The sequence below is a fragment of the Streptopelia decaocto genome (assembly GCF_964273445.1).
Source record: "Streptopelia decaocto genome assembly, chromosome: 7".
Taxonomy (NCBI): domain Eukaryota; kingdom Metazoa; phylum Chordata; class Aves; order Columbiformes; family Columbidae; genus Streptopelia; species Streptopelia decaocto.
The window spans coordinates 44,726,563-44,752,044 of record NC_138661.1 but is presented as its reverse complement, the minus strand read 5'-3'; the positions used below and the strand labels follow the sequence as shown (position 1 = coordinate 44,752,044).

Genomic DNA, 25,482 nt, shown 5'->3' with positions numbered 1-25,482 from the left:
CACAGAGTTCTTGTTAGCAGCGAGAGCAGAGCCAGGCAGAGCTGAGCTCTCTTTTATTAACAGTTCTCAATTTATATGTTTACAGATACAGGGCTGGACCAAGAGGTTAGACAGTTTTTTCAAAAAACGTTATTCTAAACACACCACGCTCATGTTGTGACTGTTTTCAGTCACGTTCCCATGCATATCTTGTGGGCAGCATTCCGACCCACTCATTCCCAGGCCCAGGCCCAACATTCACACATCATACATATGGGGGTGGTTTTCTGACCTGAGATATCATTCTCACTGGCCTGGGCTATCACTTCTTACACTCATAAAAGGCATACTTCTGTATAATCTGTCCAAGGCCCTTTAGCTGGAACTGCTGTTCCCACAGACCAACAGCTCACATACTGCCCTGTTCCCAAATAACTGAGAAAATGGCTGGAAGATTTCATTGTTGTGGGAGAATTCTGTTGTGGTTCTTCCAGAGGAGACTTGGCAGTGTTAAGGGTGTTGCTACTGAATGATCAACTGTTCTGTTACTGGCAAATTTGGGTCCTGAAACATATTAAGTAGCAGAAACTTTATGTTGCTTGACAGATACCTAAGCAGCCATATCCAGCACATAAATAACAGGACCAAGAGACTTGCATAACAAGTGTAAAAAAAATTTAATGTGGAAAACCTGGTCAACTCTCAGAGCTGCAGAAATAAGATACTTAGGCTTTGTGCTGCTCATTAAGCCATTAGAGAAAGCCAGCATTATTTTTGTCTTGACATTGAAGTGGTGCATTGCCAAGATTTGTTTCGCACACCTTTATGACTTATAAAATTGCAAGTAGCTTTAATCATGTGATAAGGTCTGTAGAGGAATATCCAACTAACACCTAAGGGATTGTTCATGTGGCACTTTATTGGCTGATGTGAACATTCAGATGTTGTCAAACCTTATGAAAAAGGTTACAATATACTAGAAGTGTATTTTCAGTGTGATGATCAGGTGGCCATTGAAACATGCTAATTTGTTAATTGCTGTTGCATAGGGCTTTTCATCATGTGTGTAAAGCAGAATTGGTGCTTGGACAAGCAGAAGTCATTTGCATCCAAAATATTTTTATCTGACTGTAAGCATCTGCCTCTGGCTGACAGTTCTAATTCATTATGAGCTCATGCCCTTCACATTCTTTTAGACAACATCAAAATTCAAAATTTAGTAATGAACTGATGGTATCCAAAACATGAAGCTCAACTTGTTTCAAGCTTCAAGTTTCTATAGTCTCACTATCTTTTATTACTTGGCAGGATAGCACTTTTACAAAAAGCTTTGTGCTGCTCTGTTGGCAGTAGAGGCAGTGTGAGTACATTACAAATGTGTGTGCATGCCATTGACAGAATGCTTTTATGTAGTGAGTATGTTTGTGAAAGCATACTTCTCTACTTTATGACTTAGTTCTGCAAGGTATGTAGCAATAACTTAGTGATCTGCTTTTAAGTATGGCTTTAGTGCCCTCTTGTGGTACAAATACCGTATAGCACGTGAAATAGAAAGTTTGTTTTATTTTATCTCCTTAAAGTAAAACATGGGGAAAAGGTATTTGATCTTTTAAGTGTACAGATTTTTCCTTTGTCCCCCAACAGATTAGTTCTTACAAAGTTAATAAACTTAGACCTTTATGCAGATTGACCTGAAGAGGGGCAGTTGGCCTGAAAGGAGGAACTCTGCTTGAAACTCTGATAGTAAGCTTATGGACAGATTAAATAAGTTGCTTAAATGAACATCACCATTCAAGCAGCTGACTCTAACTTAACAGTTGCAATCAGTTTGAGTTCCCTGTAGCAATTTCAGATGGGGTTTTTAAACAAGCCTAATTCTATGAAGCACATGAGCAGCTTATCAGAGCAATCAAAACACATCTTTGCAAATGTTTGCATTGTCACTTAATACTAACATAGAGAAAGTGGGTTCTGTCTTAAACAGCAGCTCTAGAATCAATGTTATCAGTTGAAGTTAAATACTCAGTTGCTTATTTCTAGCCCCTACATGCACATGCATGTACCCACGTGCCTACTGTTCACCCTGCAGGTTCTACCTGGGATCTGAAAATCAATATGGATTCTTTTTCCCTTGAGCATCTCTGGCAACGGAGATCATACAGTGACAGTCCAGCTGAAAGATCTGATGGAGCTGCAAAAGTGGAATCTAGGTTATCGTATCTGGGCTCTGCAGTGCTAAAGGAGTAAGAGGAGGTTAAATTGTACTTAGGTAGAATGAAAACATCTTCCTGAATGCAGGCAGGTGGGAGGTAGGGAGAATGAGGACTGCTTTTTGTCCTACTAGAGGCAGACGTCCCAAAGGGATGGGGGTGTCAGGAAATGTCAGACAGTCCTCTGACTGGGAGATAGTGGAGAATCTTATGTGAGAATGTAATCTGTGGGAGTAATATGACCCAATTATTCTTTCAGTTTTGTGCTGTTGTTTCTGCACCAATAGTCCAGCAAGGGAAGAGGCAGTTTCCTATCATGCACCTTTGCTGCAATAATCATGGCATTCCTAGAATTTTAGTGCTATGATCTGGAAGATATTTGACCAGAATTGTAGGAAAGTTCAGTGAGAATTTACTGATGCAAAACTTAATATGAAGGAAAAGCAGTACAGTATTAAACTAAATATAATATGACATTTTCCATTTTTGTCTGTGTTTATAGTGAAAATTATTCTTCCTGATACTTTATCTAGATCCTTCAGTTACTTTGTCTTAACTACATGCTCATGTAGGAGGATTTTCAGGGGTTAGAGTGGCAGAGAAAAGGTTTTCTTTCCAACTAATTTTTTCAAAATCTGATACCTTCATTTATCAGACGTATTAACATTTATCTGTAATGGTTTTTGTTCTTTTTTGTGATAGGAATGTGGAGAAAATGAGACATACTGCTGCTGTCTTCATCTTCTTTTAGGAAGCTGCTTTTGCCAGTGGTGGTTTCTTAAACATGGCTGCTAAAAGTTCTTACTGTACCTGAATAATATGGACTGCTTAGAGCTGGACCTTTTTAAAAAGGTCCAGCAACTTCATATGTCCAATAACCTTTTTAGGAGGAATACTATTTTTTATTATTCTTATTATTTTTAAATTTTATTTAGAGCAGCAACTGTGCTTCTTCATGGAATTGTGTAGAATGTGGCCTGTCAGAGTGCTAAACACTTAAAAGCTATCTTAGATTAATAGGGGGCGTACTCCTACCTAACCAGTTACTATATGAGTGGGTCAGTGTCTCTGCTTTGATCTCCAGTTAGGAGCAAGATTGCATGGATATCTGTCCCAAACAAAAAACTATAAATTGTCATGAATCAAGTCTGACTATTAATCTGTTTTTGTTGGGTAGTATAACCTGGTGAAGAGATACACAGGTAAACATAAATGCAGCCTAGCAAAGATATTTTCTTTAAATAAAAAACATGAAATCAGGTCCCTGTGGAATACTGCATGGTTCCAACATATGGTGTAAATCTTACAGACAGAGTGGTAGTCAAAAGATACACACATAAGGCCATTACTTGGCTTTATAGTGTCCACCCCATATGTTGAGAGAAGTGGAGAGCTAACAATAACTCATTATGGGGTCAGTTAGCTGTTACAGACTTTGACTACATTATGCTACTTCTCTTATATTTACAGTCTCTTTTAAACTTAAGTTCGTAGGCACCACAGGATGTAACAAAATATTTAGTGTTTAGCATCAGAAGAGGTGTGTGGCTTATGATGAAGGAAAGATTGGAAAGAGAGCAAAACAAATGGAGGCCACTGTTACCTTTGCTTATGCTAGTGATCCTTAAACTAAGAATTTCTGTGGTTTAATTAGAAACAGATTTCAGAAGTGTGTTGTATGCAGTGAACTAAATATTAGTCACTCAATGTTCATAGCATGCATTATACTGTGATCTAATGTGGGTGAGTGTATATTGTTAAGGAATTAATAAGGAACTATTTTTGTATCTGACAGTTAAAAAAAAAAAACTGTGGTACATAGGAGAAGTCACTAAGGATAAGCCTTTGTCTTCAGAACTTATATGTGCTTGTTTTTCTTGAGGCACAGACTGAAATTCAGCCTGGAGTGCTGCTTACCTTTCTACTCTGTATGTAGGACCAGGGTCCCCTGAAATACACATTTTCTAGTCTTATCCTGAGTTGGAAGGGATCCACAAGGATCATTGAGTCCAACTCCTGTCCCTGCATGTGACAACCCCACAGTTCACACCGTGTGTCTGAGGGTGTTGTCCAGTCTCTTCTTGAATACTGCTAGGGTTAAGGCCCTGACTGCCTCCCTGAGGAGCCTGTTCCAGTGCTCCACCACCCTCTGGGGGAAGAACCTTTTCCTAATATCCAACCTGAACCTCCCCTGGCACGTCTTCCTGCCATTCCCTCGGGTTCTGTCATTGGTCAATAAGAGAAGAGTTCGACACCTGCCCCTCCTCCTCCCCTTGTGAGGAAGCTGTGGACTGTCATGAGGTCTCCTCTCAGTCTCTTCTTCTCCAGGTTGAACAAACCAAGTGACTTTAGATGCTCCTCATACAGCTTCTCCTCCAAAACCCTTCACGAGCTCCATAGCCCTCTTATGGGTACTCTCCAGTAGCTTTATACCCTTTTTATCCTGTGGCGCCCAGAACTGCACACAGTGCTCCAGGTGAGGCTGCACCAGTGCAGAGCAGAGTGGGACCTCCCTCGCCTGGCTGGCAATGTTGTGCTTGATGCACCCCAGGACACAGTCGGTCCTCTTGGCTGTCAGGGCACTGTTGACTCTTGTTCAAATTGTCATCAACCAGAACCCCCAGATCCTTCTCTGCAGAGCTGCTCGTTTATCTACTGACAGGACTGGAGAATTTAAATGTAGATATTTAGGTGTTTCTATGTTTTGGGCCCTGTTCTCAGGTGTCATAGAGCAAGTTATTGCTTCTAGATATGGGTCATAAAAAAAGACAAGTTCCTGTTGTAGGAGGTGGTGAGGAAGGAGGAGGGTGAAGGCTTTATGTAGTCAACCTTTTTTATTTTCCCCTACTTGTTTTTTACTATGTAAGAAGTGTTTGGGGGTTGGGGCAGAGGTCTGGTGTTTTCTACTCTGATATAAAGTAGCCTACTGAGTTCTTCAAGATGTTTTGCATGTATGTGCCTCATTAAACTGCATTGTGTTCTAATTTAAATAGGTTTGTCTTCCTCTTTTATTTTTTTTTCCATGCTTTATCACTTCTTTAGATTTCACAAGGAGAATTTGTGTGTCTTTTCACCAGGAACTGGTCTGTTATGCAATGGTGAGGTATTTCTCTCATTTGATATGAACAAGAAATCTGATTATGTGTTGTTGGCATTTGTATGTTTTGGAAGGTTTAATCAGAAATGCTGTAATGAGACAAATAGGTAATCTTTAAATCTATTGCTAAGCCAATTTAGAGGCATCTTTTGGCTACAAATCAGATTTTGAAACTATTTCCCTGTGACTGAGAACAGTTGTTTAACTATATAATCCTCTTAATCAAAACCTTGTTGTTGGAATAAATAATAAAAAAGAACTTTGGTATGCTTCGTTTTTTGAGCTTGAGTCTAAATTTTGACCACGTAAATCATCATCCTGTTGTTGGCTATGCATCAAACCAAAGCTTGTTACATAGCACACTCCTCCTGGCTACTCAATTTTTGAACATGCATCTTACCATCTTTTGAAGGGCCACTGACTGCTTGTCTAAAAGATAAATTTAGAGATGAGATAGGAATTTATGAAAATTAACTTTTAACATACTTCATTTTGCTTTTCATTATTTGTTCTCTATACTTAGCTTTTATTTTTCAGTTAACAGTATGTCCTGTCCTTTGAAAATGTTTTAGTCCTGTAACTTCAGTTTTGCAAAGGAGGGTTTCTATTCAAGGAAAAAGCTAAAAGGAAACACTGTTTCTGTGTCCGGAGAGAACACAGGGAAAGCTTTGTCTAGATTTTGGACGCTCCAGTCCTCATTCTCTACCAATACCCATACTGATACTTAACTTGAAATAAGTGACCAGAGAGGGAGTTTATACAATCTGTTCTTGGTTATTCCAACATAATAGCTATGAGGACTTGTGGGTAGTAGATGCATTGCTTTTAGTGATTTTTGCGGTGTGTTACAGCTGTGACAGGTGCTGGAGGGAGGCTGGTGTTACTGTTATGCCGTCTGCCACTTTCCAGGATTCCCACAGTTTCATGCTCCTGCAGGTGCAGGTTGCCTGTGTCTCTTTCTGGGGTCCCACAGAGTGCAGTGAATACATAGCAGACTTGTGTATTTCTCTTCAGTTACGTATAGACCTATCAAACATTCACAGGTCAGTATGGCATAGCCAGGTAATTAAGAACTTTTCTTCTTCCTTTACTTTCCTGCTCCATTTGTCACTTTGATCATTTTTCACTAAAAATAAACTGAGAACTCTTTGGGTTTTGTTTTTTAATGCTTACGTGTATAGAAAGCACCAAATTTTCTTTGGTATTGCTTCTGGAGCACAGTACTGTCTTGCAGTTATGTCTCATGACCTTTTTATAATGTTTTTAATGACAATCCTGTTTAGTCATAAGTGGCTTGCAGTTTTTGCTTTCAAAGCTCAATCATGGGATTTATTTTGAAGTGTAAATATGTATTTTTTTCAGGAAAACAGTAAGAAAAGGAATGCATGAATTTTAGAGCAACTTAATAGAACCATGTTAATTTAGAAGGTGAGCAATAGCTGCTAAAGATAGATATCTTCTTTAGTTATTGCTCATCCTATTGCTTTTAAAACTCATCTCAAAAAAACTGGCATGGATTTTTTTTCCCTTAACAAATGTTCTGCAGTCAAATATCTGTTCATATACATTTGCTATAACATGGTTGCTGTTAATAGCTCACAGGATCTTTAGGAAATAATCATCTTCACCTTGAAACATAAAGGTAATTTGGGTATGCAGTGTGTTAATCATCGGTGAAAGTCAAAGCTCCTGTTTTATGTGTTGTCTGAAGGACGGTCTCTCAAACAGAGCTTCCCCATAATACTGCCCTGGCTTGTTAAAGTAATATTGCAGTGAAGTCATAGATACAGAAAGACAGCTCTTCAGGTGCTAGTTCATCCCAAATCTTGATGACTGAGATCCCAGTAGTTTTAGATGTGCTAAAGGGTTCTGTTAGGTGAGTTCATTCATTGCAGATTATTTTTGCAAACTCGGGTAAATTATAGTGCCTGTGACATGCAGCACTGAACATGACTTGTTCTGTAAAAGCGATGGATGACAACAGGCTGGTTTTCAGTTTAATTTCAGTGATGGATATATATCAGTCTAATATGCAGTGTCCTCCAAGCAGTGACCACCCCTAAAGTTTTCACATGACCTAAGAGCAGCATTGTTACACACTGTCATGTGTAAAGTGGTAACGTACCACCCCCTCTGACTCATGTCTCTCTGCATCTGTGTAAGCTGTGACTAGCAAAAGTAAAAAGAAGGCTGCTTATTGATGCACTGCTCCTGAAATGTCTGCAGGTGAGACTATTCATCTATGTACAAGGATTAAAACCTGTTGCCACTAAGCTCAGTGAGATGTCATTCCTGTTATATAAAGAAGAGAACTATGTTTACTAAATTTCAATGTGAGAAATACTAGTTTTGAGCACGCATCAAAAGGCAAGTATGGAGTTGTTGAGTCCTGTTAGCGTGGTTTCAGTTTGTTCTGTACTCGATAGCTCAAGTATTAGGCTGACTTACATCATTATTAGGTTCAGTTCTCTCTTTGCACTGTTTAACCATGAAGGGACGCATCATTTAAGTGACACTTATCTCCAGATAACTTGCATTGTGTGTAATCTAATGTAAGTCACTGACTACAGCAATAGTCACTTGACTCTTGTAATATTTCAAGAGATAATCCAGCTCTGCTTGTTGCAAGGAAGCAGGGAAAAAAATCAATACCTAAAATTTTAAATGCCTTTTAGTTTTGAAACATTATTCTGCCATCATATCTTCTAAATATGGACCAGAAATTTAAGGAAATGAATTTGTCATGTGAAGTTAGGACCCAATAATTTTTTAAACCTAGTCTGGAACGTAGATGGTGGAGTTTAGGAACACTATGTTTAACAAACTCTACACTGACAATCAAACAAAAAATAAACAGTCAGTAAAAACTCTGTGTTGACCAGAGATGCCTGGAGATAATTTTACTTTTTATTTCCAATGCTGTTGATAGCACCAAATAATGTCTTGAGATGGTGTAACTATTTAGTGAGGCCCTGTTCTCTCTGCCAGATGTACCACAAGACACGAACAGCTACAGTGGCAATTAATTTAGATTTTAACAAAAATCAGTGTGCTCTTTAATGGCGAAGTTTGATTACTTTCAAGACGTTTCTCAAGGTACAGCACTTCCATGTGATACACTGAGGGCATTGTTTGTTTTTCTTTCCTATTTTCCCTACTTTCCACATTTCTTTCCTTGTTCTTTAGGCTCAGTGGCTTCCACTCTGAGGGTCTGGAGTCACCTAAATTGACAGAAGTTTGCTTTTAAACAAAAAAACCCACATAGTACCAGAAAGGCTTATATGTAATAAGGGAAGTTCATAATTGTTTCCAAGTGTGACTTTTCTGAGAGATGTGGCAATATGAAGTATGTTTCTGAATAAGTATTTGCTATCCCTTTATAGGTAGGGCAAGTTTTCAATGTCAGTCACTGTGTCACTTCTCCATCCTACTATTTCTCTTTCCTTGCTACAGATGTCAGTACTCTGGGTGTTGGGGTTTTTTTTTTCCTTCTACTAAGTGGTTTTCAACTTAAGAGCTTGGAATCATCCAATTCCTAACCAAGAACTTAAGTCTGACTTTTGCACTGGGCTTTTTTTAGTCCTACTGACTGTAGTAGGTACCACAGCTTTGGTGGGCATTCAAGAGGGGTCCTGAAAATCAAAAAGGTGGTTAATATTCAATAGGATGGATGATCTAGCAAATCTTTTCTGTATTTAAAATGTGTGCCATTCTAGCTCTCTACAAGTGCATTCACGTTAGTCCCAAAAATTTACAAACTAGAACTATATGAGAAAGAGACTTTTAATATATAATACCGTGTGCTGCTTTTAATCTCCAAGGTCTCCATGCTTCAGTTTAGAGTTTGTTTTTGCTTTTTCTAGCAAATTAATTTGCTTTGTAATTTAGGAACTATTCTCTTTTTTATTTCCTCCCAGTTTCTGCATTAACCTGGCACAATCAGATTCTTTATTTGTATTATTTCCATCGCTTAAATAAAGGCCCAGACACTTATTTTGTGTCATCTTTATAGCATTTTTGTTTCACTGTTAGAACACAGTAACCAGGTCTCATAATACATAAGGTATGACAGACTCTGATCCGCTTTCCTCTGTGCTTTCTTAGTTCTGAAGAATCAATAGGAAAAGTGGCAACAGCTGCTCTCAAAATAAATGAGCAATAAAGCGATACTTTTCTAGTAAGTTCTCAGGATGGAATAAGCTGAATTGATAAAGTACTACAAACTAGTCTTAGACTTCCAAGTTTTGTAGCTGTGTCAGGACTTTACACCTGAAATTCACGTGCATATTTAGACAAGAATATATATGAAATGTTAATAAATAATACATAGACGAGCATTTGTAGGGTGGCAGTTGGTCTCATCCATCACATAGCGACGTTGTTGTACATATTGCAGTGGTACAAGTCACGTTCTGCATGTTCTGTTGTTGACTTGCGGGGCTCACGCACTTCCCCGCTGGGCTTCAGGCATCCCGCTGATACGAGCTGTAAAGGTCTGACTTGCAGAGTTTCAGTACCATCAGCTTCATATTACACTCAGAGATCTTGAACTTCACTTGGTTTTCAACCAGCACTTTTTTCTTCTGTGATGTCAGAAAACTGAAAGCAGCAATCTGAAAAATTTATTCCACTCAGGTATCTATATATAGTGGTTCTCAGATCCCAAGAAAACCAGTACTCTTATCCAGTCTATTTTTAGCTGTCAGTGTTTGTAAATTAATATTAATAGTCGGTCTTAAGTAGAATTCTAATAATTTCATGTTGTTTTTCTTTCTGGTTGCTATTTCCAACTTTTTTTTCTCTTTTTGGCATTTTTATTTCAATTTAAAACAGTCATCTGTTTTACAGCCACTTTGCCTTTTCTCTTATACTAATGATGTTGAACTTCAGGAAAGGGAATTGTGGTCATCGCATTACTGAGAAGCACCTGGCTTGCATCAAAATCAAGCTGGTTTGATGTCAAGCAGAGGGACTAGTTTCAGCTTTAGGGTTCTGTGCACACCATTTCTCACAGATTAAACATGAGGATCCCTATATATTGAAGTGATTGTATTATTTCGGTTTTAATTAAGCCAATTTTTTTTTTTTTTATTGACAGCATGGGAGAGGTGAGGAGGAGATTAGAGAAAGAGTCAATGACTGATAGAAGTAGGAAAGGCACAGTATAACTGTATGACATGTTAGAAGAGTTTATGAAGCTAACTGCTTCTGGTTTATATATTTACTCATAAAATAGCATTGCTTGACTTCTTTTATATACAGCAGAAAAGGTAGGGTAAGAAATAGTTTTCACAGGGAGTTTATGAATATAGTTTTATTTTATTTTGGTGACAGCCCCCACCCCCTGGAAAATACTGTTGTGTTTCTCCTCCAAAGATACCACCTGAATGTTCACAGATGCAGAAGTTGAGAGCGTGCAGCAAAAAGCTATAGTTTCACTTTGCTGAGAAGTGGTGGTTACCCTTATATGAGAGTTACAACCATCCTCTCATCCTGCGGGCCTGATAAGAGTGAGACCTAAAAAAATTCCTTTGTAACACAGGATCATTGTGTGGAGAAGAAAGGAGTCACTGATTTACTTTAATCACATTATTCATATTTTATGCTGCCAGTTGAAGAACATAATGCTTTCTGTATGCATGGAGCAATACAATTTGCATTCATGAGGGTAGAATGGGGAACATACTTGCAAATCTTGCATTTAATTTAAGCACAGGAAGGAGAGAAGTTTGAGAGCAGCAGCTTGGTACACAGAACATGTTTTTCTCCCTGGTGACAGGGTTCCCCTGCGATGAGCGGCCACTGCCCCGCTCCGTGTCTCAGCCCAGGGCAGGGCAGCGGGGTTTGGGTGAGCTCCCAGCCTCTCACGTGCCTGGAGAACCCTGTCTCTACCTGTGCAACTCAGGGGGTTCGGCCAAGGGAGCAACTGTTGTGAACACCTCTTGCCTGAAAAACTGGCAAGTAATTATTGTTAGAAAATCCCACATCTTTAGTTAAAATGTATTTGAGCTCAAAAATATTGCTACAAAGCTGCATGTGGCTACCCATTAAACTTTCTGAAAGCTTAGCAGTGTCTCACTGACTGATCCCGAAGGCTAGCGTTGCTGATTTTCCCTTTTTTTTTTTATCCCTCTAAATTTGGATTTTTCCAGTGTTATTTCTAGATCTCTGCATTTGGTGGAATGTGAACCTGTAAACCTGACCACAGAATTATAGATGTTTTTAACTGAATAAATTTCTGATTTTTAGCACAGATTAATACTCACAGCTTTTGTCTGTCTGTTTGATAACCTGGTTTAACCTACGTACTGTCTGTTGCTGGCATGGAAGGTCAGAGCCTGGCAGTCCTATGTCAGTCTGCCTTGGCCCTTTTTTTTCTTGCACATAAGTGTGGTGAGCATTATGGTGTCTCAGTGAAGTTCATGTGGCAGGCAACCCGCACATATGGTGGATTGTCACGAAAAATATGTCTTGGGAATGGTGATTGGAGTGGCTACCAGCACACAGCCATTTCCTATGTACTGTGCAACCTTCCCTCAAAAGATAACTGAATTTTCTTTCATTAGTAGTTCCCAATTTATACCTAATAACATATTTTACTGTAACTATTTTAGGTGATCTGCTTTGTCAAGGGGCAGACCAGTTTTTTAATCACTGAGTGAAGTCTTCAGTATCTTATAGGATTATTCTGTTAATCTGTGTGTAGAAAAGTAGAAGACTGTAGCTTCCACACTACAGCTTCTGCACTTGTGTCTAGGAGGAGCAGTCTTACATAGTGTATCAGAAAATTCCTCTCTTTCAGGCCACTGTCATGAGAAAAATCCAGATGGCAGTCATGATAAGGAGAAATACTTTGATGACCACCATGAGTCAGTTGCAGCCATGACAGAAGGACATTCTGAGGGAGGTACAGAAGATCCAGAAACCCTTACTCAGAGTTCAACAAGGGATCCCTCCTCCTTGAGACTGGACAGTAAGTCAACCTTACAAAATGTTCTGGCAAATGAATTGCTTTTGAGATTTTTCAGAACTGTTTTGCTTCCTCCCAGAAGCCATGTTTTCCCCTGCTCTGTCTATAAAGTGACAAGTAACCCTTAAAACCAGTTTCATTCAGTTCACTGTTCTTTTTCTCCAAGTGTAACATCAAAATGCTTTCAAAAAGAAAACAACAAAAAAGAGAGATTGAAGTTTAGACATTTTCCAAGCTGAGGAATGTAGTTTCTTGCAAGAGTCTACAAGCATGCATTGGTTGTACCTCAGCCTGTAGAAGAGGAGCCTTAGTGGAGACCTCATTGTGGTCCACAGCTTCCTCACAAGGGGAGGAGGAGGGGCAGGTGTTGAACTCTTCTCTCTGGTGACCAATGTCAGAACCCGAGGGAATGTCAGGAAGACGTGCCAGGGGAAGTTTAGGTTGGACATTAGCAAAAGGTTCTTCCCCAGAGGGTGGTGGAGCACTGGAACAGGCTCCCCAGGAAGGTGTCACGGTCCCAAACCTGACAGTGTTCAAGAAGAGACTGGACAACACCCTCAGACACATGGTGTGATCTGTGGGGTTGTCACCTACAGGGACAGGAGTTGGACTCAATGATCCTTGTGGGTGCCTTCCAACTCAGGACATTCTATGATTCAGTAAATTCTGTACCAGCTGTGCCAGACAGAAGGGAAGAAAAACAGTGTCTATGGTTAAGGTACAGAGAGCTTTATTCCATTTTTATTGCACATATGTAGAAAAAAAGACACCACCTGTTTACTCTCTCAAGCAGGCAGAATTCTGTTTTGGAAAGGAAACTGATGAAAGTGGTCTAGAATTGTTGATTTTTGAAGCAACAGTTGATGCTTATTTGCAGTGGGAAAGTCTGCATTCTCTAGGCCCCCTCTCCATTTGTAGCACACAGTGATTAGTCAGTGATACTTAGTTTATGCAAGCAGAAAAGTCAGGTCACAGAAAAAAAGATAATTTTAATACGATTTGCAGAAGCACCAGGAAAAACATTTTTGAAGTTTTTATGGTGTTCCCTTTTAGATGCAGTCACTGCAGAAAGCAACGGTTCAGAGGGAATGGAGAGTTTAGAAGATGATCAGATGTCTGAAGAGATGCTGGCTTTGGTGGATGAGTTTGAAAACTCTTGGCCTCAGGAAGCTTTTGAAGGGGCACTGGAGGTAAAAGGTCGTCGGATGGACTTGCAGGGAATCCGGGTCCTGAAGAAGGGATCTCAGGATGGACTGACCAGCTCCTGTTTTGGGGACTGTGGTGATGATGATGAAGCTGAATGGGTAAGTTTGGATGAGTTTACATAAGTCTTGTACCAACTTACTATGGTGGAGGAGGGAAGTTGAGGACAATTCAGGGGTTTTAACACTGGAATGTAGATAGGAACTTCCACCTATGGGCCTTAAAAGAGCTGGTTCATGGCTTATGTGAAATGAACAAGTAGTTCCAATCCATCTTCTAAAGGAAAGGCCTCCATGTCACTAAAACTGATATCCTAAGTTTTGACTATCAGCAGCAAGAGCTTAGGTGTTGAATGATGCTGAGTGACTTCAAACTTCTTAACAGTTACAAAAGATAAAAGTTTCTAACCAAAAGTTCTGGTTAGCATGAAAACAATGAAATATCTGTTGTCATCATGTTACAAACAAAATATATAAGGAACAATGTCTTTCAGTTCCCCAGCAGTTGAATTAGTTTTCTCCTAGGTTGGAGGTTGAAGTTGTGTACTTTGTGTGGTGTGATACACTGAAAGTGAGCAGGCTTAGAGAATGGGTTGAGATGGGGAGGGAGGGAGAGAGAGAAAGATCTCGTCTATAACGTCTTTGAATCTTTGGACTAAAACAACTAGTGTATTGGAGCTGATAACATTCACAGTGTTTCTTACCGTTAACCTTGTTAATGCTGTTCTTTTGGTAGATCACTTTTCAGGTCAAACGTTTAAAGAAACCGAAAGCTGAAAGCTTGGATCTGCAGGAGCCAGTTGGGAGAAATGGAGAAGAAGGGACTACAGGAGAACATGAAAACTTGTACCAAACAGCCCTAGAGATCAGTGGACCAAAGATACCTTCTCCCGGACCAACAGGTAACCTGCTGCTTCTAGAGAAAGCAAGTTGTTTGCAGCTTTTGTGTTACTACAGTTTATTTCTTTTACAGCTTTTATATGACACTGGTTTATTACCATAAATGTGTGTTATGGACTGCATAGTGAAATATGCTTTCTAGATGAGTACGTGGAAAAATTAGAAATCTCTTCCATCTGCATCTTCTTCATGAAGTGCAGCATAACTTTATCTGCTGAGTGAAAACTTTCTGTTCAATTCCCAGAACTTCTGGGAATGAAGTGGTAAGAGTGGAGAATGGAAGAGGTGTAGATATCGTGAGTAGAAGTAGTAAAAGAGAGAGGAGGTTTTAGTGGTCTTTTTCTGAAAAACTGGATCGGCAGAGTTGTTTATCAGATGAGAGACACCCCTTCTGACACAAATGCACAATGAGAGCTTCAACTGCTTACTGACTAAACGTAAGAGAGACAACTCAAAAAGCAGACAGATTAATCTAGTAAAAATAAAATCAATAAAAAGATTTAAGTGTTCTGCTGTAATTGGTTTGGTGATATTGTATGAGAAAACTTAGAGACTGTCTTCCAGAAGGCTGTAGCTATGGAAGAATAGTTTTGCACCAACATACATGAGGAGGTTTGGAGAGAGAGGTGGAGTTCTTGCTAGTTGAGTAACAGGAACTGGAGAGTGGTCTATTAATTTGGTGCAAGCTGGTTCCACTGTTGCGTCCAGGTAGACAGAAATCATCAGCACATGATTGCTTAGGATGTAAATTTAGAGCTGCTGGAACCTAATGATACCAAATAAGAGAACCAAAGTAGCTGGCCCCCATACTTTTTATCTTACCTTGATTTCATTTGAGCTAAAATCTTAATGTCATAGGGCTGATGTGTAAGCAAAGATGTGTTCTCCAACACATTTTAGTCCTTGACAATAGGGTGACCTAGAAAGTTATTTCAGATTTTGAAGGCTTTTACATTAAATCTCAAACAAGCTTCTTTTTAGCAACTGACAAATGTAAGTTATTGAATGAAATATTTAAGTAGAGGGGAGGGATTACATGAAAACAGACTGTCTTTTGTGAGCACACACCCGTCCTTTCCTCAATGTATCCTCTCTCCCCCCAAGCTACTTTTGTGGCTTTATTACATAGCATCTCTCGAATTGTGAAGCAGTTTTCTTCCTAAGGCTCCTGTGAGGCAGGGTCTGCTGACATCCGTTTTGCGAGAACTAAATCACCAAAAGTTTAAGTAACATATTGGAGGTCACTAGCGAGTTCCTGGTAGAACTGGGAAATGACATGAGCTGTCCTGTGTTTAACTAGCTCTCTGCCTACTGAACAGTCTCTGTGTCGTGTTTCCATACCTCTCACTATTTTTGCCATTCGTGGAAATAACTCAAAATTAGATCGCTCACGGTGGTGATAAGAACTGTTCGTTCCCCTATGAAATTTCCCAGTTTTTCTCAAGGTTAATTTTTCTTTAATCAGAGTACTTTACAAAACACCTGATGTTGCAGACTTCATTGTTATTTTGCCAAATGATGGTAAAGTGTTTTACTAGAACTTGGATGGCAAATAGGATTTGCATCCAAATGGGCAAAATTTCAGGTAACTAGAAATAAATACTGAGATACTGCCTACATAGCTGGTGCGATAGACTGGCACGTTGTTCAGCTTGGCTACCCACTGTGCAAGTTTTCGTTTGCAATGAATTTTTTTTATGTTCCAAAGAGTTCAGGTGTTTCTGGCAGAAGAGGAAAATGTTTTCTAACAGTTAACACAAGCTGGATTCCCAGGTCTTGGTGCAGTATCCACCAAATGTAACAGAAAGATTTTAGTAGGTTTTGGTTCAAATGTGAAGATCAGGTTCTTGTTTCTCCCAGGGATCTATTTGTTAACATAAAGCAAGTTCCCTGCCTCAGTAAACTCCTCTGCAAAATGGGAAGACATAATAGTTTCAGAAATGTTGCTGTCCTGAGTGTAAGAGTGCAGTAAAAGCTACTGTCTGTCTTAAACAATATTAATTGAAAAGAAATGTCAGTATTTTGCACCTGGGATTGTCAGAAGATGGAGCAATCAACTTTTGTTAGTTTTTACTGTAGCTGTAGAATGTAAATGATGACTCACTTATGAACTTTCTTTAAGGACATTTAAGTAGAGATGTTAACTGTAAACAAGAGTGGTGACGGTTCTGAATCTGTAGCTATTGAAAAGGTGTAATGAAGCAGGTTTTAACACTCCACTCTCTAATCTCCCTTGCATAGGGTCCAGTTGTGTCCTATAAGTTCCCTTCAGTCCATGTAGGCTCAGGAATGTTCTTAAAGAAATCTGCAGGACTGTCACTTTTCCAATGTAGGGAATTATCCACTGGTATAAAGTATGCTGCGAATCATTGTACTGAAGTAGAATGTCCTTCTGCTTTCAGACAGTCTTTCAGACAGATTTTTTTTTTCCTTTCTCAAGGAAAGAGGCGTGACTATCGTAGCCTTGGCTGGCCAAGTCCTGATGAATGTCTGAAACTCCGTAGGGTAGAGCTTACAACTGTAGCCAGCACATGGCTTGCTGTTTCTGCTAAAAACATTGAGTAAGTATCTTGTGTATGAACCTGAAGTTTTTCACACAAAGCAAGACAGTTACATGGCCTTCAGTGTGCATAAACTGAAGATTTTAGGATTCTTTGAAGCGTGAAGGAACTGACCAGGATTTCAAAGAAGTTTGAAAACATTATGTGGTATTTCATCAATAGACTTACAAAGAAAAGTGCAAGTGTGGATGGAAGATCAGGTTTCTCTTGCTTCTTGAGCTACTGAAATGAGATTCTGCGATGTTCTGAGCAGTTTACACTCACTAGAGAACTTTGTAATGTCTTCTGTTTTCTTCTCCTGACTGATCCAACTTGTTTTTATGACCTTTATAGCATTACAGAACACATTGACTTTGCCACACAGCTGCAAGAACCAGCCATGGAGCCCCTTTGTAACCCAAATCTACCAGCCAGCATGCACACTTTGGACCACCTGCAAGGTGTCTCTAGTCGGGCCAGCTTGCATTACAGTGGAGAAAGTCAACTGAAAGAGGTATGCCAGAGCTGAAGACTGTCACATGAAAATGGCCATACCATGGCAGATTCAAGGCACATCTAGCTCAGTGCCCTGCCTCCAGCAGTGACCTTCAGCGACCAAATGCCTGGATGAAACTGTAAGAACAATGCAAGCTGAAAGTGATACTTTGTATCAGAGTGTTTTCCCAGCCATCTGTGATCTGGCCTGAGGGAAATCTTAAAACACTTTGTCTTCATAATAAATACAAAGGTCTTGATGGATTAATTAATGAAAGGAAAGTCCAACTAAGTGTACATAAAATTCTAGCATTCTTACTATTCAGTGCCATGGAGTTATAAAACTGTATGATGATACAGATAGTATTAACTCAAGATAGACAGTGATGTTTAGGTTGGAACAGGTTACAGCGTTTGTAAAAGGCTGGGGAAAAAATTCAGCCAACAAGAGAGGGACACCTCTTACCAGGGTCCAGCATCTAAGCACTTGTTCTTCCTCTTCCATAGGTGCTACAGAATCTTGGCAAAGACCAGTACTCACCACAGTCATTAGAACAAGTTGGTACTCGAATAGCCAAGGCTTTGGAAAAGGTATGTGTAAATGAGAAAATGAGAAGCCTGGGCTTGCTGTTCATGACTAACGTAGTGGTCAATCCGGTCTCAAAACATTTGTCTGAAATCCCAGTCAGGGAACAGATCACTACTTGGACTAGGGATTTGTGTCTATTCACCATCTGTAATGCCCTCACAAGTATTTTTTGAGCTATATCCTGTGTTTACACTAGCAAATGTCTTGCATATCTCTCTGCTAAAACAAGCTTGTCAAATTTCCCAATATTTCTAGCCCTGTAGCGAGCTGGTGAGTATCGCTGGTTGTTGATATATATATATATTGAACTATTTCAGCAGTTCTCAGCCCTCTTCTTTGTTTTTGTGCTACATTGACTTGGAGCTAACGGAAGGTTGAGTTAAGCCATGGCTCAACCCCCAGTCACGCTTTTGGCATGCGGCAGTCAGACAGCTGATAGGCAGTCCTTTTGTCTTCTGCAGTGCTGGGCTGGAGTGGTGGATGCATTCAGGCAGAGGTACGGCACCGTGTGCAAGGCGGCACTTCTGTTCTCCCCCAAGAAAACCAGGCTTCCTAGCTAGAGTAAGGCTGCAGAGGACCTCAGCTGAGGGCCTTAGGAAGAAATTATTAGAGGCATAGTTTTCCCAGGATCTACAAAGTAGGTAAAGATGCAGGAATTGTTGTTATATGTTTACAATTAGTGGGGAGAATATCCTCAACTAGTACAGAAAAGAGGGCTCAGTCAAAACAATTTGGTGCCCATAGTCCCTTCTACACAAGGCCATCTGTGGAACTTACTTGCTTTGAAACTAAAACGAATATACTTTTGTCATTCCCGGAAAGACGTTACTTAGGTTACAAGACTTAGTTTCTTTTCACTTTAGATGTATACATTTTTTTTTCTCTGAAACACTACAGCTCCCCCTGCAGACATAAGGCTTTATCCAAATAAGCTGAAAATTTAGCGCTGAAACCAGAAACAGAATTCTCAGTAAAGCTAGCTGTGCCGGAAATAAAATGCAATTCTTCCATCTACCAGTCTCATTCAGTATTCACAAGAGCTAATCAAACAAATCAAGAAGGCTACTTATCTAATTGCTTATGTGAGTGTAAACATTAATTTACTGTATCTGAGTCCGCAGAATTCAAGCACGTAGTATTTTCTGTTCTAACACGTGACATGGGAGTCAGCCAGCTAGAGGCAACAAACTTAATCAGCTAGGCTTGTGAGGCTTCACAGTATCACAGAGCTGCATCCCAGACCATCCTTTTTCTTTCCAGTGACTTCAGAGAGCCTTTGAGTCCAATCAGCTAACACAGCTAAATTGTTTGCTATATGTTGTGTAATGTGTATACACATCTAGATGCTCAGCATCAGACAGCTGGTTATAGAAGCTGTTGTGGCTGCTGAAACTGTTGTTGCTGTTAAAAGCTGTTTAGCTGGTTTTCCTTTCTTAAGAAAATTATGTTGCATTTAGAACTTGTCTCATTTGGCAATCTCATTTACCTGGCTATTATATATATATTTCGTTAGATAAGAAACTTTTTTCTGCTTTGAAATAGTTTAATGCTATTTTTAAGTGTAACACCTTCTACCTCAATATGTCATGTAAATTGCAAGAGTGAAAGACAAGAAGACTGTTCACTACAGGTGTTTACATGACTGGTTTTTTGTGTTCTTCTTTCGCCAGAATCAGACTTCATGGGTCCTCTCTAGCATGGCAGCTCTGTACTGGAGGGTGAAAGGCCAAGGAAAGAAGGCAATTGACTGCTTACGGCAAGCATTGCACTATGCACCCCATCACATGAAGGTGTGCACACATGTGCCCACTACTCAGCTGAAATAATGTTTTGCTTGTTACAATAGTGCTTTCACAGTCTATTATTAAGGCCAGCACAGTGTATCAAGTATCTGTAATAGCTAGTTGTGAAACCTTTTAGTGTGGACTGTCTCTTTTTAAAAAAATAATAACTAAAAAAAAAAAAGACAACTGCAAAGGAGGATCAGTGCAATTTCCTGTGTTTCAGTGGGTTTGTCACCTCTCTGGGCAATGTGGGCTTAACTTCCCCCTGTTATGTGGGACTTTGAATCTTCATCAGCCTTTGGCTGGACAAGTCTTCTAACCAAAGATGTGGGGAGTATGTTTTCTGGTTATGCTTTAAAGAGGGGATTATATCTTCCGGTTGTGCTTTTAAAGAGAGGAGAAGGTGATATCTAAAGGAATAACTTAAATGGTTAAATCTTAAGTGTTTGGGCTGTGAATCTCAGCTGGACACTAGTGCCTGACTCTGTGCAACAGTTCTTTGCTTTACTCCAAAACAAGGCACATCCCCACTGCACATCCTATGTATCCTATAATTCCGTCTCTTTGTACTTAACCTTTTAAAACAAACTTGGAACCAGGATCTGACACAACAGGCTCTTGCTTATTTTCCTGTCTTTCGATGTAACTGGGAGTGGTTCCTCAGAAATTGAGCCTTTAGCTGTGTGACTTATAAGGGTCAGAGTATGAATTGGAAACTACAATTTGGCAAGATTATGTTGTAGTAGTGCTGTTTTCTAGAAATGTGGTATAATGTTGCTTGGGACTGGCTAACTCCAGATTTGGGCCTTATTTTTGTCTTCCATACTGAAGCTGCCTCCAGAGAAAACTGTGGGTCTTGTTTGTAAAGATACAGCTGCAACTTGAACTCAGAGTTAGCACTGACTTAACGGCTACTTAGTATTTTGTTTTATCCTCCACTTTGGTTTTATGCACTCTGTCTGCTTTCTTTTGCCTTTTCTCACGTAAATAAAAGGTAACTTAATTTTCCTGTGGGCTTCTTTTGTGATTCTGACTTCATAGTATCTGCTTTGCAAACATGAATGACTTATCCACCAAAGGTCTTCCTTGCCTTGTGGAGGTCAAGGAGGCAGGGATCAAATACATCCAGAATTTTTTATTGGCCTGTTGGGGGCACCTAAGTCTTGCTACTAAACAGTATTTTGTCCTTTGAAGGTGTGAAGCCCAGCTCCCAGAGAGTCTCTTATGATTGTCAGGGCTCAACAGTTTTCTCAGTCAGACAAGGAAATCCAGGGAATTAGAAACATACCATTGGTGACTAGCTGAGAAAATCTTATTTATAGCTGTTATGCAGCATCATATAGGAATTCTGTGGCAGAGTCAGGGTAAAAAACAGTGCATCAGTTGCACTAATTGTTAGATCCTTTTTTCAGTTCCTTGCTGCCTCTTTTTGTTCATATTCTTTCTCTTTTTATGCAAAAGCTCAAGAAGGGTGGGCAAACAAAACAGCTTGTCTTGTCTGAGAATGCATCTCTGGGGAGAAGACTAGTGTAAGAGCATTTAAAAAATAAATGTACATACCAGGACACTTAAGTGAGTTAATTTTTGAGTTGTTTGTCTTTGCAACAGTAGTGTTTGTGACTACTGTGAGCAGATGCATGTGTGTGAGGCGGAGGGCGAGGGTTGTTTATAACTCAGGTCCAAATACCCTGTTACAGTAAAACAAGTCTGGCTCATCACTTTCAAAGTCAGCAGACAGTGAAGTGAGTAGTAGCCAAGTGAGAGTGGCCAGGTGGTGGAGTCTTCTGTTTAGTTTCCTGATCCTGAGACAGTTTTAATGGAAAAAAACTTGCTGTTTATTGCTTGCTCTTCTCTTCCAGGATGTACCACTAATAAGCCTAGCAAACATCTTCCACAACGCAAAACTCTGGAATGATGCCATCATTGTGGCTACCATGGCAGTGGAAATAGCACCACACTTTGTGGTTAATCATTTCACACTGGCAAATGTCTATGTAGCAATGGTGAGTATGCTGCCACCCAGTTATGTCTGTCTTTGGTACAGTATTTATATGTATATAAAAATAGAATTCTCACAAAGAATTTTGAAGGAGCAGAATTCAAGAAATTGGGGTAGGATCAACAAGAAATAATATTTTTGAATGCCAAAGCTCTTATTACTCATTTTACTCTTATTACTCATTAAGTACTTGAAGGCAAACATTTCTATAAGCTGGCTTTAGAATGCTGTCTGCAAAGCTTTGTTAAGACAGTAGCAAACAGTTGATAATTTGGGTTGGCTGCCTGTCTAAACCCAGGATATTTTTATAATATGGGAAATTTAATTATAAATTGGGTCTCTATGCAGAGTACTCAAGCTTAGCATAATAATTAAAACCCAGTTCACAGTTGTGGTGAACAAACACAAGGGAAGTTTAACTTCAGTATCTGGATTATCAACACCCAGATTGAACTCACATTTCTCCATACTGTCTACATATTCCAATCTGCAATTTAGCTTTTGGTGCTTACTCTGAACACAAAATGTTCATTGCTTTTATTAATGCCAGTTTGGTTCTTGTGGCTTCCCTCCATAACTTTAACAGGGCCATTGTATTTCAAGGGTAAAAGAGGCACCAATAAAATGAGACATAGTGGATATGTCATGTCTGTGTCAAAAGTATCTTCAATTATATGTTGCTATGTATCCTTGTCAGTTTTCTTCACTAGCCATAGATTCGCCCTCAAAGTTTTGCTCCTGTGGTTGAGGGGATTATGGAGATAACAAGGCAAGTTGAGCAGATAATCATGTATTAAGACTGTCAGGGTTAAGAAGAGTTGAAATGCACAATACTGTCAAACACACGATAGAAACAAACTTAAGAAGGCCATAACTTTGTTCTGTTAAGGTATTATTTTGGACAGTTGTTTGAAATAAATTAAGTAAAAGTTCGATGTTTGGGTTGCCAGTGTCTTTTTAAAGTAGCACAGTGCTTCAGGATAACTTCATTCTCCCTGGATCTGAGAGATTTCTCAATGAAACCCCATATTCATTACAAGAAATGCCTGTAGTAACAGGATAAAATGTGTCTTCTGGATCAAATTATATTAACATAAAGACAAGTTAGTTTATTTACATCATCCTTAACCTGCTGTATTTGAGAGCTGACTCTGACCAGCAGGTTGTAGAAGCTATTGTGCTAATTAATAGTATAGCGTTATAGAGGCCAACATTCTGCTATTTGCAAAACTTGTCAGTAAGTTGCCTTACAAAGGGGAAACAGTTGGCCATGTTAAGGACTGAGAACTTTGGATGGATGCTATAGAAACTGTTAATGTAGGAATCTAAAGGAGCATCAAAATAATATCAGATCACAGAAAATGTAAAAGATTACATCTAAAGATGGAAAAAATTGATTCTTGTTTTCATTGCTCTTTGTCGATGCTCCAACAAACTAATATGGCATTTTCTATGTAATTCCTGTTGAAACTGTATTTAAAATACACCTTTTTTTTAAACCGAGACTTTACAACTCACATTGATCTGGTTGGTGTTTATAATGTGGCTAGAAATTAATATTCTCTCTGTTGTGCAAATAGTTACTGAGAAAAGGAACCTAAGAGAACAAAAAGAGTGGTAGAAGTGACTGAAAAACCTAGACTGTTTGGGGTCTTTCCCCGTCTTGTTTTCTTCTAATACACTATTGGTTGTTGGCATACATTCCTAGTTAATAAAAAAGCGGTGTGGCACAGGTAATTGGATTTCAGCTGTATAAAAGTAGATGTTATTTCAGCATGAGTGCTTCTTACTACCATTCTGGAGTCCAGTTTGTCAGTTGAAATTGTCTATCTACTATATACTCTTTAAGTTTTGGGTTTGGTTTGTTTTTGGTTTGCTTTCTTTACTTTGAGTAATCTTTTAAAAATAGTTTCAAGTTGTTTCTAAAAATATTAGCTTTTCAGCAAAGTTGATGTTTTTGCATTGTCCAACATTTTAAAGCTTTGATCTAGGTAAATTCTGACTGAAATCTCTTTTTAAAGTTACTTCTACAGCAATAATGCTGACATCTACTACTTAAAGGAAAAGACAGGAACATTGGTCAGTAGCGCTCAGCAGTGATTTGACTCCCTTCCATGGATTATGCAGAATTGTGTCATTAGCCCATGAAAGCATCAGAGTTATTTGGGAAGAGAGGGGGGGAAAAAGCCCTCAGCTTTAGTGCATACCATACTACTCAACTGCTTAGGACAGGAATGACATAGAAAGTGTGTTTAGTGATTTTAGAATCTGACTCTTTGCAATCTTCTTTCTTTCTTTACAGGAGGAGTTTGAAAAAGCAATGAAATGGTATGAGTCAACACTAAAACTTCAGCCGGAGTTTGCCCCAGCAAAGAATCGAATCCGCACCATTCAGTGTCATTTACTTATGAAAAAAGAGCGGCGATCTCCTTAGAGATCAGCATCTTCCTCTTTTTTTAAAAATCTCATTATTCTCTGTTCTGCTTTTAAGTGTGCTAAGATAAATTGATGAATCAAAATTTTTAACCAGACTTTTGAAAAGAGATGGGATTTGGACCAAGGGTTCTTTTTTTTTTTCCTCAGATATAGAAGCATCTTTGGAAAATACATGTCACAGACCATAATTTTAATCTGTGTAAATATTAAACCAAGAAACTTCCATGAGTCCATGACCACCTGTACCAGGACCCAGGCACTGTTAGTTTTTCCCTAATCCTCAGATTGGCATCAGCATCCAAAATAACTTGCTTCCTGCCTTATAATCTAAGTCAATGGAAATGCCAAGCACACATTCATATCAAATACTAAGAGATAATCAGAAATTCATCCATGTAAAATTCATGCTTTGTCCAGTCTTGTTCATTCCATACCATCCTACCTGCTTTTTTAGAAGCGGAAGGACAGGATTTTAAATGTTTATTAAAAATATTAGGAACGTCAAGCATTTTTGGAATTGTTTCTTTCTGTTGGGGGATAAGGAGAAGGGAACCGCAGGTCACTAAAGTCAAAGTGGTTTTTAATCTTACTTGTGGAAAAAGAAATGGTAAATATCCCAATAAGATGTTTTATACCTGTCTGTAAATTCACAGCCCTCTGCCTCCCTGGGTGGTTGATTTACTAATTCTTTGTTCACTGTATTTCTAGCCATTTCAGAATAAGGTGCAAGTTTGTGCTCACTCTGAGCCATACTTTCAGCTGCTGAGGAGGACGAGAGAGGCGGTGTCAAGGTATCATCAGCAAATAAGTCAGGTGGAAAATTTCCAAATCAGTTCTCTCTTTGGTTGGTGGAGGACATGATTCTCCAGACATCATTGTTGAATCAACAAGGGCACATATTTGAAATAAATTGTTTATGAACAAACCACAACTTCTAATGTGTGTGTGTTATGCGCCATTTGCAAGAGCGTTGGTTTGGGGAGCTACAGCCTTTCCTCAGGAGCAGACAGAGCTGGGAGGCAGGAAAGCTTTTATCACTCCTGATCAGACAACGATTTTCTGTGTATCCATGGAAAATTCGCTTCATCTCTGTGCCTGACTCCTTTTCCATGGCAGAAGGAAATAAGAGAAAGTTAACTAAATCAGCTGTCTGTCATGTAACCTACCCTCCAGCTTTTAGTGTTAAACACACTGCTTAGTGATTCTTTTTAAAGAACTAACACTGTTTATGAACTTACTCTTTTTTTTCTTCCATCTTTTTCCTCTTTCAGTGATGCAAAT

The 25,482-nt window shown here is 39.2% G+C and overlaps 1 protein-coding gene across 3 annotated transcripts in view; it reads left to right on the top strand.

Annotated features, from left to right (window-relative positions):
* TTC17 (tetratricopeptide repeat domain 17) overlaps window positions 1-25,126 on the top strand; it is a 60,720-nt gene extending 35,594 nt beyond the window's left edge. For all 3 annotated transcript variants that reach the window (XM_082057965.1, XM_082057964.1, XM_082057963.1), the window contains 9 exons: window positions 12,089-12,259; window positions 13,310-13,560; window positions 14,195-14,360; window positions 16,799-16,919; window positions 17,253-17,412; window positions 17,901-17,984; window positions 19,653-19,772; window positions 21,626-21,769; window positions 24,068-25,126. In XM_082057965.1, the coding sequence (XP_081914091.1) occupies window positions 12,089-12,259; window positions 13,310-13,560; window positions 14,195-14,360; window positions 16,799-16,919; window positions 17,253-17,412; window positions 17,901-17,984; window positions 19,653-19,772; window positions 21,626-21,769; window positions 24,068-24,199 (1,349 nt within the window). In that variant the 3' untranslated portion in view covers window positions 24,200-25,126. The remainder of the gene's footprint in view (window positions 1-12,088; window positions 12,260-13,309; window positions 13,561-14,194; window positions 14,361-16,798; window positions 16,920-17,252; window positions 17,413-17,900; window positions 17,985-19,652; window positions 19,773-21,625; window positions 21,770-24,067) is intronic.
* Window positions 25,127-25,482: the final 356 nt, after the last annotated feature.